The sequence below is a fragment of the Ziziphus jujuba genome, chromosome 10 (genome assembly GCF_031755915.1).
Source record: "Ziziphus jujuba cultivar Dongzao chromosome 10, ASM3175591v1".
In the NCBI taxonomy this organism is placed as follows: domain Eukaryota; kingdom Viridiplantae; phylum Streptophyta; class Magnoliopsida; order Rosales; family Rhamnaceae; genus Ziziphus; species Ziziphus jujuba.
In genome coordinates, this window is record NC_083388.1 from 7,393,103 (window position 1) to 7,410,405 (window position 17,303).

At 32.6% G+C, this 17,303-nt stretch overlaps 2 protein-coding genes across 2 annotated transcripts; one reads left to right on the top strand and one right to left on the bottom strand.

Annotated features, from left to right (window-relative positions):
- Positions 1-7,887: 7,887 nt before the first annotated feature.
- On the top strand, positions 7,888-12,640 carry LOC107410845 (sodium-dependent phosphate transport protein 1, chloroplastic). Its single transcript, XM_016018324.4, has 10 exons — positions 7,888-8,382; positions 8,599-8,706; positions 8,961-9,116; positions 9,307-9,522; positions 9,725-9,934; positions 10,109-10,246; positions 10,656-10,757; positions 11,205-11,270; positions 11,458-11,542; positions 12,127-12,640. Exons 1-10 carry the CDS (start codon positions 7,981-7,983, stop codon positions 12,222-12,224), a joined length of 1,581 nt encoding a protein of 526 aa, XP_015873810.1. The 5' UTR covers positions 7,888-7,980; the 3' UTR covers positions 12,225-12,640.
- Positions 12,641-12,834: 194 nt separating this feature from the next.
- On the bottom strand, positions 12,835-14,977 carry LOC107410846 (cytochrome P450 86A1). The gene has a single exon (XM_016018325.4). The coding sequence runs from the start codon at positions 14,755-14,757 to the stop codon at positions 13,189-13,191; it is 1,569 nt and encodes a 522-aa protein (XP_015873811.3). The 5' UTR covers positions 14,758-14,977; the 3' UTR covers positions 12,835-13,188.
- Positions 14,978-17,303: the final 2,326 nt, after the last annotated feature.

The following is a 17,303-nucleotide window of genomic DNA, read 5'->3' on the forward strand; positions in this document are numbered from 1 at the left end:
ATAGTCCCGGCATGGAGTACTTAGCATGAAAATGATGACTGCCATTAACTAAGTATTTTTATAAATCAAATATATCTAGTGATAACTTTTTCTTTTTCTTAATCTTTTTCTTTTTAGGGATCAAAAACGACGGTTCTTTATTCCAAGGCCCCCCTAATCGCCTTAGCATGTTTTGCAGCTGTTGTTCTCATCTTTTATCTTCTTTTGTTTAAGGTGGGTGACAATATTATATGATTTTTCTTTAGTCATACAATTTTCACTATATTATATATTAAATTAAACGAGGGGTGTTTAAGGGTGTAAGTGGTAAAAATTATCATACTATTTGATCCAAATAACAAATTTCCAAAAATTTAGACACACACACATACACAAGAGTAACAAACACTACTAGAATCGCGTTGATAACTGACGCAATAAATGCGTCGCAGAAAATAAATAACGACGTATCGCATGGTGTCGCCTAACGTCTTGTCGCTAAATCTATAAGACAACAAGCGACGCATTATAAGAGTCGCCTATCTTTGAGTTTTTAGCGACTCATATTTACTTTTAGCGACGCATTAATAGAGTCGCGTATTTAGCGACGCATTAATAGAGTTGACTATTTAGCGACGCATTATTAGTGTCGCCTATTTAGCGATGCATTAAAAGAGTTTACTATTTAGCGACGCATTCGTAGAGTTGTCTATTTAGCGACGCATTAATAAAGTGACTATTTAGCGACGCATTAATAGAGTCACCTATTTAGCGACGCATTAATAAAGTTGACTATCTAGCGACGCATTAGTAGAATTGCCTATTTAGAGACGCATTAATAGAGTCGCCTATTTAACGACGGATCGACATTTTTAGCGACGCATTATTTCTTAATGCGTCGCCCGTTCTTTTTTTTTTTTTAATTTTTTTAAATTTTGTGAAAAGTGATTAAAATAGTAAAAATATAAAAATAATTAAAACACAAAAAAATGAAAACTAGCTTCATCCAAAATAAATAGAATACAAAAATTTTAAATAAATATTTTGTCATAACAAATTAATTATCAAATAAATTAAATATCATCTCATTGATATATTTTACATAATTTGTAAGCTATTGTATTTTTCATAACAAATTTAATATTAATTAAACTTCCATGAATGCATATTCATTGAGATGGAAATTGACCTCTTGTTGACGATATTACATCCTCATACTGCATATGGAAACATTAAAAAAGTTATTAGCACTTATGCAAAATAAATAAAATATTAATCATTATTAAATTTGTAATTTAGTATAAATGAAAATTTAAAAAATATTACCATTGTTCTTAAGATTTAACGAATCACATTTCTCCCCTCACAGTCATTACAAACATAGTCACTCTCACATTCATCCTCATTATCATTTTCATCGACACTTGGCAACTATATGACAAATGGATTGTGAGCCATCTTTGTATCTCCAAGAACATCTTTTTCAACAACCGTACGATGTTGTGGTGAAGTTAAAACAATAGACCATCTTGATTCAAGTTAATCTTCAACACAAAATACTTGTTGAACTTAGCAAAATAATGTAAAGCAATATCACAAACATAATTTCTAAAAAAGCAAGATTAATAAAACCCAATGAACCTAAGCTGCAGTTAAAATGAAAAAAAAAAAAAACAACCCACCTCATGTCAAGAAAAAAGAAACTCACCTAAACGATGGAGATAAAGAAAGAAGAAAACCAAAAAATCACGAGGGCGACAAAGAGAAATCTAGGTTCTCGGCCACGACAACGTAGGCAAATGAAAAATGAAACCTGGAATATCTCACTCTTCAAGTCTCTCTTAGATTGCTTCCAAATCTAATATCGATTAGGTGGTGTACTTGATGTAGTTTGAAAAAAGAAAAAATGGATTTAAAGGAGCGCGTAAAAATTTAAAAACGCGTCAAAAATTTTCAAAAAATGGCAAGAACGCGCCTTTTCTCCCAATTGCATTTTTTTTCTTTGACTAATATTTTTATTTTTCAACTACAAATAAAAACTGAAAATATTTTTAAAAATGCGAAGCAAAATATCGAAGATTGCTGTTTATTTTTCTGTTTTTCAAGTACACCTTTATTCTTTATAAAATTTGCATGTATTTCAAAATTTTTGTTTTTGTTAATTGAGAGAATAGGCGACGTATTCTCTTCAAGAAGGATCGCCTGTGGTGTGGTGATTTCTTGAGAGTGTAGGAGGTCTTGGGTTCAATTCTTGTTATGGTCCTATTTTGATTTTATTTTTTTTTAAATGTTTAAACAAAAAAATTGAAAAAAAAAAAAGGAACAGGCGACGCATTTGTTGAGGAATGCGTCGCCTGTTCTTGTATTTGGCAACGCATTGTTTCAATAATGCGTTGCCTAACACTATATTAGCCAATTTTTGCTGTATTAGTACATATAAGTGATTTGGCCTAGTGGTGTGGTGATTTCTTGAGAGTATAGGAGATCCTAGGTTCAATTCTTGTTATGGTCCTATTTTGATTTTATTTTTTTTAAATGTTTAAACAAAAAAATTGAAAAAAAAAAAGAACAGGCGACGCATTTGTTGAGGAATACCGCCTTGTATTTGGCGACGCATTGTTTCAATAATGCGTCACCTAACACTATATTAACCAATGTTTACTGTATTAGTACATATAAGCGATTTGGCCTAGTGGTGTGGTGATTTCTTGAGAGTGTAGGAGGTCCTGGGTTCAATTCTTGTTATGGTCCTATTTTGATTTTATTTTTTTTAAATGTTTAAACAAAAAAATTGAAAAAAAAAAAAGAACAGGCGACGCATTTGTTGAGGAATACGTCGCATGTTCTTATATTTGGCGACGCATTGTTTCAATAATGCGTCGCCTAACACTATATTAGCCAATTTTTGCTGTATTAGTACATATAAACGATTTGGCCTAGTGGTGTGGTGATTTCTTGAGAGTGTAGGAGGTCCTGGGTTCAATTTTTGTTATCGTCCTATTTTGATTTTATTTTGGCGACGAATTTGTTGAGGAATGCGTCGCCTATTCTTGTATTTGGCGATGCATTGTTTCAATAATGCGTCGCCTAACACTATATTAGCCAATTTTTGCTGTATTAGTACATATAAACGATTTGGCCTAGTGGTGTGGTGATTTCTTGAAAGTGTAGGAGGTCCTGGGTTCAATTTTTGTTATGGTCCTATTTTGATTTTATTTTTTTTAAATGTTTAAACAAAAAAATTGAAAAAAAAAAAAGAACAGGCGACGCATTTGTTGAGGAATACCGCCTTGTATTTGGCGACGCATTGTTTCAATAATGCGTCACCTAACACTATATTAACCAATTTTTGCTGTATTAGTACATATAAGCGATTTGGCCTAGTGGTGTGGTGATTTCTTGAGAGTGTAGGAGGTCCTGGGTTCAATTCTTGTTATGGTCCTATTTTGATTTTATTTTTTTAAAATGTTTAAACAAAAAAATTGAAAAAAAAAAAGAATTTGTTGAGGAATGCGTTCTTGTAACAAAAAAATTGAAAAAAAAAAAAGGAACAGGCGACACATTAGCCAATGTTTGCTATATTAGTACATATAAGTGATTTGGCCTAGTGGTGTGGTGATTTCTTGAGAGTGTAGGAGGTCCTGGGTTCAATTCTTGTTATGGTTCTATTTTGATTTTATTTTTGTTAAATGTTTAAACAAATAAATGTTTAAACAAAAAAATTAAAAAAAAAAAAAAGAACAGGCGACGCGACGCATTGTTTCAATAATGCGTCTCCTAACACTATATTAACCAATTTTTGCTGTATTAGTACATATAAGTGATTTGGCCTAGTGGTGTGGTGATTTCTTGAGAGTGTAGGAGGTCCTGGGTTCAATTCTTGTTATGGTCCTATTTTGATTTTTTTTTTAAATGTTTAAACAAAAAAATTGAAAAAAAAAAAAGAACATGCGACGCATTTGTTGAGGAATACGTTGCCTGTTCTTGTATTTGGCGACGCATTGTTTCAATAATGCGTCGCCTAACACGATATTAACCAATTTTTGCTGTATCAGTACATATAAGTCATTTGGCCTAGTGGTGTTGTGATTTCTTGAGAATGTAGGAGGTTAAGTAATTGGTCGCCTAACATTATATTAAGCAGTTTTTGTTGCATTTGTACATACAAGTTATTTGACTTGATGGTGTGGTAATTTCTTGAGAGTGTAAGAGGGTCTGAGTTCAATTCTTATTATGGTCCTATTTTGATTTTATTAAAAAATCAAAAAAAAAAAAATAATGAAGAGAGAACAGGCGACGCACAATCTTATTGGTGCGTCGCCTGTTAACTATATATATATATAAAAACCTCAGTTTTGGTGTGGTATTTCGCGTAGTGAAATAATAATTGTTGTTATGGAATAGTGTGATAGCAAAGGATATCTTTAGTATCACTGATGTTTGAGTTCGAATTTTTCACTCTTAATATCATAAATAAAAACCAAAAAAAAAAAAAAATCAAATAATAATTATCATTGCATTTAATGACTAAACATTTTTCATATAAACATTCCCATCTAACAATATCAGAAATCTTGACAATTTTTAATCCCTTTAGGAGTCTTTTTTGCTCTTCTTTTTGATAATTATCCTTTTTTGATCAGTCGTAGTAAGTCTTCAATGGGGACCAATATTAATTTGATGTGGAGATAGAAATTTGTTTTCATTTGGTGAATAATAGACATTTGTTTTTGGCCATTGACCCACAAAGCATATTGGAACCTTCTTTTCACAATTGAAATTAATAATTGAAGAAGATGAATATATGAAAAATATATTTATATGATTTAGTAGGTGTGAACCCGCATTGCAGCTCTAGCTATACATATATACACACCTATAAATAGTCTGGCCAATCAATGCTTTTGCTGTGAGCCCTGCAGGCTGCGATGGCCCACTGAGTACTCATCACTCAGAATTTTGGCTCATGCATCTTTCACTGAACTGTACTGGTGAGAATTATAGGTGTTTAATGGGTCAAGGGTCTGATTGTCGGACCATTCAAATGGTCGTATGCACATATACATTATAATACCATTTTATGAACAATTAATAAAATTTTTATCAGTAAATATATTATCCAAATTAATTGTGAAAAATTTCATTAAAGGATATGAAATATTATTGTTATATATGGTGTTTGTATTCTCTTTTGAATTTGTTGCAGACTTTGTTGTTGAGTTTTTGACACCATGTTCACAAAGATAAGCCGACAGATTCCTTAATTCCTATTATTTCGTTTTATCAATTGAAATTGAAAGTTGAATTTTATACACAATTAAACAAGCTTTTTGTATTTCTTTTGGTCGTTTCCCTTTTTCCCTCAAATTGAAGTTATTCTCTCTCAAATAATTGCCTCACGGATATTGATGGACAACTTTTCTTCATAATCTGATTCTTATACGAGAAAAATCTATTAATGGTAAGAGCATCTCTAAGAATTTTTTTAAATGTATCATTTTTTTTTTATTTCAAAAAGATAATATTAAAAAAAACCTTAAATAAACTATTTATTTTGACTTTTTAATATAAAAAGTTGATTCGATTCTGTAAATATAGAAAGCCAAAATTATTATTTATTTTAATATTATATTAATTTAATTGAATATAACATATTTTTCTATACCACTATTATAATATTTAAGAGTTAGAAATTTATATAAAAGAGAGGAGTTACAAGTAAAACAATAAATGCTTATAGAAAAAATAAAAATAAAAAAATTAAATAGAAAATTTGTTGAAGAGCATTTTCAAATTTTACTAGTTATTTTAAAAGATAATCTTTATTATAAAAAATATACTCATTTTACTTTAAAAATTCCATTAAAGATGCTCTAAGTAATGATAATTATTAGGGATTTTAACTTCTTAAATACAAGGTTATTATATGGTATATATAATTAGTGGTAATCAAGGTTCAAAAAATTGATATCGATAGAAATATCGAGAGTTTAAAATACAAAAATTTATTTGGAAATATCGAAAAATATCAAATATTGATAAAAATTATAAAAAATGAGGGAAATTTATTTTAAAAAATGTAAATTTTTATTGAAACTTTAGAATTAACTTATTTAATCCATCAATTATTAAATTGATTATAAAACTTACTAAAATATTGAATGAATGTTATATTCTTCTTAGTGAATTGATTTATAATAAGCATTAATGACCATAGATAAATTATTATTAATAAAAATATGTCAAAAAATACATATATGATAAAATTATTTATCAATTAGAATATATAAAACAATTATTATAATTGCATTGTAGTTCATTATGTCATCTTAATACTATATAGAACTTTTAAATGGTTGAAAATCATCAGTTTCTTCCTCATTTTGATTTTGAGATGTGAAATGTAATAAGTAATTATAAAAAGATGTATCTCTTTGATAATTTTGCATATAATTATTAATATACCAACTATATGGATCTTGCATTATTGATTGACTATGTGTATAACTATTACTTTCTGATGGTTGAGTTTGAGATGGTACTTATGAGTTGCTACTTGATGACATTTCATAGATATCTATTAAATAAAGGTTATGAAAATAACTTTCAACCTTTATAGATTCAAAATTCATAGAAATCGAATCTTATTTTTGTTGTGACATCTCCATTATAGATTTATCTTTATGTATATAGTTTTTTTCAACAACATCGAATCCTTGACCTGCATATCTACTCCCATTATCTTTATCTTGTATCACATGTATGTAATATTGTTCACCAGTAAACGATATATTATTTTCTTCTTACAAGAAAATAAAAAATAAAATCTGTTATAACCAATATATTTTGAACAATTTTCTTCTTCAAAAACATAAAAAAAGAAAAAGAAAAAAAACTTATGAATTGTTAGGAATTTTTTTTTATTTTTCAAACAAACATTATTATTTCACATGTATATATTTCATAATCTATTTATCCACATTTATAAAATAGATATTTCCGGCAATAAGATTTATCAGATTTAAAAATATAATTCACAATATTTGTATTTTTGTTTTTTGGATATTCAATAAATATGACTTATTAATGTTATTTAATTTAATTTATTATATTTTGCTTATATCATTAAATGTCTAAAAATCAATTAATGGATAAAAAACAAAAATTATCAACAAAGTTAATTTGATAATTTTTTTTACTAAATATCAATAATATTTATGAAATTTTTAAAAAAATTTTAAAAATTATATGGATATTTTTGAAATTTCAGTGGAAATTATAGATTTTTTAACTAAATCATTAAAGATCTGATATGGATATTTTATGAAAATTTTGGTGAAATTTCAAAAATTTTAATGGATATTTTAAAAATTTTATTTATTTTCATTTCGAATTTAAATTTTATTTTGATCATTTTAAAAAATAAAAATATCAAATTTTTTTTAAATAAATATAAAATATTGTAAACAAAATATAATTTTTCTAAAAAATATTTATTAAAATTTAATAAGAAATAGTTTTTTTTTTTAATTTTTTGGTTTAGACAATTAAGGACTAACAGAAAAATATGAACTAATTTGACTAATTTTACGTATTTCCCTATTGAACTATTTTAATGAGTTCGGGCTTGCATTCTCAGACCCAAGCCCAGTACTCAAGATGGGCTGAAGCTTCAAAGCAAGGGTCCAGTCTAGCACGCCCAAAATTTCAATTTGGAAATAGGAAAATAAAATAAATACTTTTTAAAACAAAATTCGTCTTCCGTTAAATACCTTCCAACATGAAAAAAAAAAAAAAAAAATTTGGGTTTGCGTATTCTCTTGCGCTTACCCTTGAGAAGCCAATCCTTCCAATGCGGCTGCCACGTGTCGATACCAGAACCAGTACGCATAAATATCCTCCTAGTCTCTCTTAATATCTTGTCCAAACTTTTAGAAAATCTCTCTTACTCTCTCTCGCTGCAAGAGCGAGGTGGTCAAACGCTTTCATGCCCTCAACACCATGAGCGCCAGAGCTCTTCTCTACTCGTTTTCTCCCAAACCAAACATTCCTCCTGACATTTCGGCTTCCAGGAAAAGTTTCGGCTCGGAATCCAGACCTCAAAGTCCGTTTCGGATTCGGGTTCGGGTAAATGGTCAGGAACAGTACTGCGTTTTCCGTGTGACGGAGAGGAATTCGGTTAGGAGAAGAAGATGTGGGAAAGTGTGTGCGGATGTTAAGTCTGAGCGGTACGAGATTTCCGACTCGGTTCCGAAATCGGTGAAGTTTGAGGAGGCTCTTAACGACGTCGTTGGAAGCAATGAGGATTTGGAAAGTGTGGGTCCCTGGTGGGAAAAGTTTCCCAAAAGATGGATCATCGTGGTTTTGTGCTTTTCGGCTTTTCTTCTCTGCAATATGGATAGAGTAAGCTTGCTTGCTTGTTACTGTTTGGTTTCAATATTTTCAGTATTTTTCTTTTTTCTATTTTTTGGGTGCTTATATGAAATATGAAAAAAAATGGGAAAATATTATATATCATATGGTTGTGGTTGGCAGCCAAGAGAATCTGCCGAGTCAACGGTCCTTAGGATTTCAAATTTAATTTTCAGTTACAAACTTTTAACAGATACTCTTTGGCAGGTAAATATGAGCATTGCTATACTTCCCATGTCAGCGGAGTTCAATTGGAATCCCACCACTGTTGGATTGATTCAGTCGTCGTTTTTTTGTGGCTACCTCCTTACTCAGGTAATGTATATATTATATAGTTTATTTAATATTTTAATATTTTGACTTCAAGTTTGACTTTTTTCCACTGTAGATGAAATTAAGTATGATATTAAGCACGTGACGTAGAATTTGACACAAAAGCATCTTACACTGTTTGTAATTTGTTTTGACTACGAACAGGTTTTCTTTTTGGTTTCCTATAATAATTAAAAAAAAAAAAGTAATAAAATTTCCTACATTTTATTCTGATTTGAATCTGTGAGTGATGACAGATTGCTGGTGGGATATGGGCTGACACAGTGGGTGGTAAGATGGTCTTAGGATTTGGAGTCGTTTGGTGGTCCATTGCTACTGCTCTCACTCCTGTTGCTGCTAAACTTGGGTTGCCATTCCTACTTTTTGTTCGTGCTTTCATGGGTATCGGTGAGGTTAGTATTCAATATCTATAAGAAAGCTATTTCACTTGAAATCACTACTTTGGTTCCGACTGGTTCTTATTTTCAATTTTTACTGCGTGCCCTTGTGTAAATTGAAGAATATGTCATGTTTGATATTTAGAAATTATTACCGTTAAAATTTGTCATTAATGGGGGGTCACATTGTCTTATTTTGTTCCAGGGTGTTGCTATGCCTGCAATGAATAATATTTTGTCAAAATGGATACCTGTAGCAGAGAGAAGTAGATCGTTAGCTTTGGTGTACAGTGGGATGTACCTTGGATCAGTCACTGGTTTGGCTTTCTCACCATTTCTAATACATAAGTTTGGATGGCCATCAGTCTTTTACTCTTTTGGTTCACTGGGGACAGTTTGGTTCGCTATATGGCTAAACAAGGTGACTTTTTAATGCATTTATTTAACCATGTTGCTCCTTTTGTGTTCCTTTGCCATTGTAAATAAAAGGCCGTCTGTAGTTTAGTTTCTTTATTTGTTTGAGTTATTAATTCATATCTGTAGGAAGAGAAATGTCTGATATGGATCAGATTCGTCTTTTGCTAATTTGTTATGTTCGGTGTTGTTGGATTTGTATACTCTAGGCACATAGTTCACCTATTGAGGATCCTCAGCTACGACCTGAGGAGAAAAAGCTAATTGCTACTAGTTGCGCTAGCAAGGAGCCTGTTAAAACAATTCCTTGGGGACGAATCTTGTCAAAAGCTCCTGTATGGGCCCTGATAGTGTCACATTTTTGTCACAATTGGGGGACATTTATTCTTCTTACATGGATGCCTACATACTATAATCAAGTAAGTCACTGTATAATATTCCAACATTACATAATTGAAGTTGCATGTTTATATATTTATTTATTTTTTTGGGTACTTTCTGCCAAAATGGTTGAAATTTTACTTGTCATCATGGAAAATAAGTATTGCATTACATTCAGGGTAATAATGGAGGTGTCTTTTTTATCACAATAGGTCCTGAAGTTCAATCTTACAGAATCTGGACTCCTTTGTGTTTTACCCTGGCTTACAATGGCACTCTCTGCAAATGCTGGAGGGTGGATTGCAGACACACTTGTAAGCAAAGGTGTATCTGTGACTAGGGTTCGCAAGGTATTGATCATTTTTCATAAGCAACTTCTATTTATTTTTCCATTTGCAGTTTTAATGAGCACATTTTTCAATAACAAAACTTATGTTCTTTTGGGGGTTTTAAAGTGATTCTAGGGGTTTTAAAGTGATTCTAGATTTTATTAGTGCTAGTCAGATTATTTAAACTTTGTTGCATCCATCATATGGCATATAAATTTCAATACCTTAGTGAGTATAGTTCATCTTTGATGACAGTTCTATGGTGTGGATGAAAGTGTGTTTAGTGAACTGCAGATATCAGCAGACTTTTATACCCGTTCCAGCTTTCTTCTTTTTGATTGTTGCTTTGAGTTGCTGGGTTTTTAAATGAATTTATCTTGGTTTGACTTCTTATACTGATAACAGAAATTTTTCCATATTTCCCTTGCAGATCATGCAAACAATTGGGTTTCTTGGCCCTGCTTTCTTCCTGACTCAGTTGAGTCATGTTAATTCTCCTGCAATGGCTGTTTTGTGCATGGCGTGCAGTCAGGTTTGGTTCTTGCTACTCATGGGAACGAAAATAAGTATATAGTCCTCTTCGTACTTAGTGAAGCTCCATAGGATCTGTTAGTTTCTCTGAACTTTGTACATATCTTTTTCCTTCCATCTCAAACCTATTCTTATGTCAAGCCATTCCAAAAGGAAAATGAAATTTTAAGGTTTGAAATCTCAAATTCAAAATTATAATAGGATAGTCTTATATAAGCAATATATTTATCACTATTTATTTTGGTTATGCTTATTTATTTAATTTGTTTGCCTACTCTTGTTTCAAACTTGAGGTAGCTATACACCACCTCCCAACCCTTTCCCTTAAAAACCAGGCTGGCCATTTGAGAGAAGAAAATTGGGAAGACATCTTTTATTTCAGTTTCTTGCTCTTTCAACTGATCCGAAACAGATGACTTCACCAACTTCTTGCCTTTTGCTTGAACAGGGAACTGATGCATTCTCACAGTCTGGTCTATATTCAAACCATCAAGATATTGCTCCCCGATATGCAGTGAGTATTCGTTTTTCTGTGTAAATCATCTTTTGAATTCAGACTGTGTTCTAAAATTCTCTCTATTTTTATAGCTCATACCCATTAATCACCTACCGAGTTAGTTGAACTTTGCAACTGCAACATTCATGGTTTCCATTGGTAGTGTTTGTACAAGGGGAAAATTCATAGTTTTATATTTTTTTAGGGTGTATTGCTTGGTTTATCCAATACTGCTGGAGTTCTGGCAGGTGTCTTTGGAACAGCAGCAACCGGTTACATCTTGCAACATGGTTAGTACTCATCTCTTGTATCTTTTATCGTCTTATTACTGAGCATGGGAATATAAGGTAAATGATGTGATTTGATTACCATGTGGTACTCAAAATTATGAAGGTTTGTAACACTAGCATGCTTTAAAAACTGATGGAGAACAGAACTCTTTGTTGATACATTGAACGTACGCCATGGCCTAGGACTCATTGGAATCCAGCTGTCTGATTTTCCTGAACTAGTTCTGTCAATCAGAGATAATTGAGTTAGCTAGTCCTAGTAGCTTGGTATTTTCGACCTCCATTGTAGTTAGGTTTGAAAACTTCGAATTAAGTTTTCAATTTCAGGTTTAGTTTAAGTTGGCCATAATTTTGGGTTTTACATATCTGAGTTTTTCAAAATACTATAAGTACCTTCACTTGATAAAGCTTATGAAGAGTGAAAATATGTTGTTAGAAAAAATCCTTTGGTCTACCAATGATGGGTCAGATTCCTACTCCATGCATATAATCTAGCTTTGCTAGATTTTCCAAGTGTTCATCAGCTTTAGCTTTGAGACAGGAAGTTCTAATATTTCTGTGCGATCTATATTGATAATTCACAGGTTCTTGGGATGATGTTTTCAAGGTTTCAGTTGGACTCTATTTGACTGGAACTGTTGTATGGAACCTCTTTTCGACTGGTGAGAAGATCTTGGATTGATTCATGGATAACTGGATCGATCATCTTTTTTAAACTGCGGTTCAATCCGGAGCTCATGTAGAAGAGTTAAATTGAAAGAATGGAAAGGAAAAAACAGAAACATACTAAATTCAAGTTTGTTGAAGAATAACAGGATTATTTAGTTGGGATTCTTTGGCTTTAAGACTGAAATTGTTTTGACATGGATCAAATGGAGCTTGAAACCTGAAAAAGTCGGTAAGTGAATATGAAGTTTGATAGGTGGGTTACACTTCAATTCCTTTCTAATGGGGGAAAAAAAAAAAAAAAAAAAAAGGGAACATAAATACATGGTAAATACTAAATAGCCCCCCAACAGCCTGTAAATCTTGTATTTGATACGAACATCAATTTTGTAATTTGTATATCAATATATTCTTATGTTATAATCGTTCAAATCCTTTTTTTTTATCATTTCAAATCGTATTTTCTTATCAGCAAGTAAATGTTGGTGCATTGTAAACCAACTCGAGTCTGCTTTGGACTAAACATAAATTAGTCAAGGAGGTTCTACATGCACAACATTTGTCACTCAAAATCTACATAAGCAATATATAAATTTAGAATAAGAACAAAATGCTGACACCTTAAGAGAAGTGAAATTAATTTGTAACTTTTATTAATAAGGCACAAGAAGACCCACAGCAACTCCTGTGGAAATATATATCAACATTACAACAATGACATCAGTATTCAAATTTAGATGAGCAAACTGTACCCACCAAACAAACAAACAACTAAAAACAATATTATATGAAATGTAGTAAATACAAATTAAATGACTTTTGTACCCTCAATCAAGAGACTAAAATCACCATATTGCCCTTACCACCCCACTGTTCCTTCTCAGAGAGTACAATGGTGTGGTTACTGTGGTTGTATTGCTATTCCATTACACAGTTAACGGAAGAGAAACCCCTTTTTTTTGAATGACCAAAATGCCCCTCTACATTGCAGGAACGGTGTTCGTCTCCTCTTGACCTTCAAGCTCACGCGGATTCAAATAAACCCGAAGCCCATTCTTCATGAACAGCGTGAGTGACATCTTCTGCTCAACCCGGTGACCAGGAACCAATGACAGCCGGTAACGCAAAAGTACGGCGGAGGCCACCGATTTCATTTGGAGGTAAGCCAAGTCCTTGCCTAAGCAGGTTCTTGGCCCAGCATTAAAAGCCACAAACTTATAACCATCCTTGGGCGGTTCGAACCGGTCACCTTGGGCCGAAATCCACCTCTCCGGTTTAAACTCCATGCAGTCCTCTCCCCATATGGTCTTCATCCTCCCAACCGCATATATCGAATACGTGATCGTCGAACCGGAGGGAACGAAAGTCCCGTCCGGTAAAACGTCGTCGGATACGACGAACTTGAAATCTTGGGGCACCGAAGGGTATAATCGTAAAGTCTCAGCAAGTGCCGCTTTTAGATAGACCAACTTGTCCGCTTCGTCGAATACCAGAGGCTCATCGAGCCATTTCCGATGATCGTCGCCACGTGTCTCGCGCAGAACCGTTGAGATTTCGTTGACGATCTTGTCCTCCACATGTGGATGGTTCATGACGAGCCAGAAAAACCAACTCAGCGCGACAGATGACGTGTCGCGGCCAGCGAGGACGAAGTTCAGCGCGATGCGTTGGAGAACCGAAGTGGGGAAGGAGTTGCCATCCACGTCACGCTTCTTCATGAAGCGGGAGATCAAATCGTCGGATGGGTTTTCCTTGCGAGCTTCAACGGCATCGTTCATGTAATTTTCGACGATTTGGAGGCTACTCTTCAACTTTTTCTCGACTCCGATTCCCAATAGCTTCTGGAACCTCCATACGAAGCCGGGATAGAGAAGCCGTTGGAGAGTCGCTTCGGTAGCCGTGTCGAAAGCCATGGCGAACTGGTTTTCTGGTAATTCCACAGAGAGAGTCTCAGGGTCTTTACCGAATGTGAGTCCGCAAATGTTATCGAAAGTCAAACGAAGCAGCAAATCCTGCAAGTCAACCGAGATCTTCTCCTTGGAAGCCTTATCTAGAATACACCATAAACGGTTCTTAATAGTCCGGTTCACCCACCGAGCCATGGCTTGTCTTAACGTCCTCGTAGTGAACTCCAACGCGGCCGTTTTGCGTTGTATAAGCCACGTTTCACCATCGCTGTTGAAAATGCCTTGGCCTAAAAGATCATGAAAAGCGGCTTGCCAATTGGGTCCTTTCGGATAGTTATCGAACCGGGTTCGAAGAATATGCTCGATGTTCTTTGGGTGACAAGTTACGGTGAAAAAGCCTTGTTTGTTAGCCAAGAAAGGGAGAGCTATAGTACAAGTTTGGTACGTGGAAGTTCCACCTGTTGAACGAAGATTGCTGGCTATCCAATCGTGGATTCTTCTCCGGTTCATGAAAAGAGCAGGAAGGCTACCGACGACCGGCCATGCTTTTGGACCTGTGAGCTTCTGGGCGAGGAGATAGAACCAGAAGAGGTATACACAGGAAGCAGCAGCTAGGGTAAGGAAACAAGGTAGGGTTTCCATTGGAGAGAGAGACAAATGATGTGAAAACTGTAAGTTCTTTTTTTTTTTGGGTAATATTTGGTATAAAGGACAAAGAGAGAATGGTGATAGATTAGATTATATAGAGTGATATATAAAAGAGAAAGGTTGTAGGAGGAGTTGTTGAGAATTTTTGGCATTACAAAGGATTTTGGGGGGTTGATAGAAACTGTATGGAATATTTAAAACACATGCACACGAAAAAGAAAACCACGGGAAATATTTTATTTATTTATTTATTTATTTTTTTCGGTGCATGGTTTTTATTGCAGTCTTCTGAGTAGGTGTACGCACCGAGCGACATATATGCTTCACGTTACTCTGCAGTTTAAAACTCACGTTTCACGTACATCTATAATTTATAATGCATATATAATTGCCATGTATGTATCCATACAATCCTGCTCATATTAATTTTCATTAAAAAAAAAAAATCCTGCTTATATTAATATATATATAATCGAAGGTACTTGTTTGTACTGTATCCTAATAATACACATTGAATTGGTTATTTACGTTGTATCTTAACTAATTTATAGTAGTATATCATGATTTTATAAAATCATATATATGTTTTGTTGTGGTTCCAATTGTATACTTGTACACACATAGACGACGGCTTGTCCACTAGCTTGGTGAGTAGAAAGTAGAAGAAATTGTAAGTAGGACATGTGGCTTGCCTTCTTTGCTTTATAAAAATTTTGTGATGATATATATACATTTTTTGTATCTGAAAAATGGAGCCAAAATGCCCTTAAGAAACCATATTAATCAACTTGGAATTAACCCTTTCAGCACAATCAAAATACAAACAGCTGATCCCCTTAGGAGGCTAATCAAACACATGTAATCCTAACTTATACTGATGGCTAAGGTTAGCTAAAAAATCTGTAACAATATTACAATCTCTAGAAATATGCTTTAGAGAAAAGAAGGATTCTGCTAATTAAGAATAAATTATCTGCAATTTTCCACTAACCCAAAGCAAGGATGACAAGCTTAAACTTATTCTCAATCCAGAAAACAGCAAGAGTAGAATAAGATTCAATTTGGACCTTTGGTGATGATTTTTTTTGGATTATATATTATGATGGGGACAGTTAATTCATAATAAGTAGTTCTTTGAAAAATTCTTTTTATTAATTTATAATAAGTAGTTCTTTAAAAAATTCTTATACAAAAAGTCGTTCTTTGAAGAATAAAGTTAAATTATAATTTAGTCAAGATATGAAATGTTTTTTATTTCCTACAAAATAATATTGTTTATAATATCTAGTACTTTTTAGTCCTAAACTCTATATATGTAGAATGTGCTGAATTCTTAAGTGAGAATTTTAGTGTGGATAATTTTCTTGAAATTGGGTGGAAAGTCTTAGTATCAGATTTTGATGATTTTTGGCTTTATTAAGTATTTTGTTAATTAACTTTTTATATAAGAGAAGAATTTCTTTTCTATTCTCTCTCTTCTTTTTTTTCTTTTTTTTTTCTTTTCTTTTGGAATAACGACGAGGGAAGGAAAATTTTTATTATATTTTCCTCCATATAGAGATACTTTCACGTCAATATATTTCTCCATGTAGAAATAATTTCACGTCAATACAAAGGGAAGAATAGACAAGGGTTTATGAGAAACACCATGTGTTTTTCTTGCCTTAATCTAGAAACATCTCTGAGTAATTATATTATATTTTTTTTTTTGTTTTGTTTTTGTTTTTGTTTTTCCATTTATTTACTTATGGTTAAAGGCACCCTCCAACGGCCTTCCGTTAAGAAGAAGAAAACAATAATATATTTTTTTTGATTGTGTATAGTAAACATTTTAATAGACAATTGAAAATTTGCTGAAACTTTATATTTTGACCCAGTCTTGCTGTAGAAGATATTTTGCATTAAACAGTAATAAACCTATATATGTTCAAATTTTTTACTTCAATGTATAAAGATACACAGAGCATAAATTATATAAATGAAAAAATATATATAAAAAAAAAAATGATATCGAACGACGTATGGCGGTGGATACCAATTTTCAATGGTAGTTGGGTCCAGATCCATATATATATGTGTGTACTTTGTTCTTAATTATCTCCGTAAATTGGACCAAATCAAAAACACTTTCTAGATAGTATTAGAATATATGAATGATATTAGCAAGTAAAGAGATTTTTACGTACCAAACTCTTAGGAGAGCAGTTTATTTAGAATCCCAAGCCACCTTTCATTTGGTTTTCTTTCACGTTCTTTCTTGGTCACCCATGCAGTTATACTGCTCTTAAAGAAAGAGAGGTAGTTCGAGATGGTTTACCCGAAAAGAGAAAAGGGTTTATGCTGTTCCAATTACAAAACGGGGATAAAATATATATAAATTTAAAAAAAATAAATTAAAAACATGTGAAAGAGAAGACTTATTTTGGACGTACCAAAACTTAGAAAAATTAGTTGGGAACAAGAAATTGAGAATAATGAAAATCCCTTTTGTTTTTTTTGTTTTTTGTTTTTTCCCTATTTTACTTTTTCTATTCCTTAAC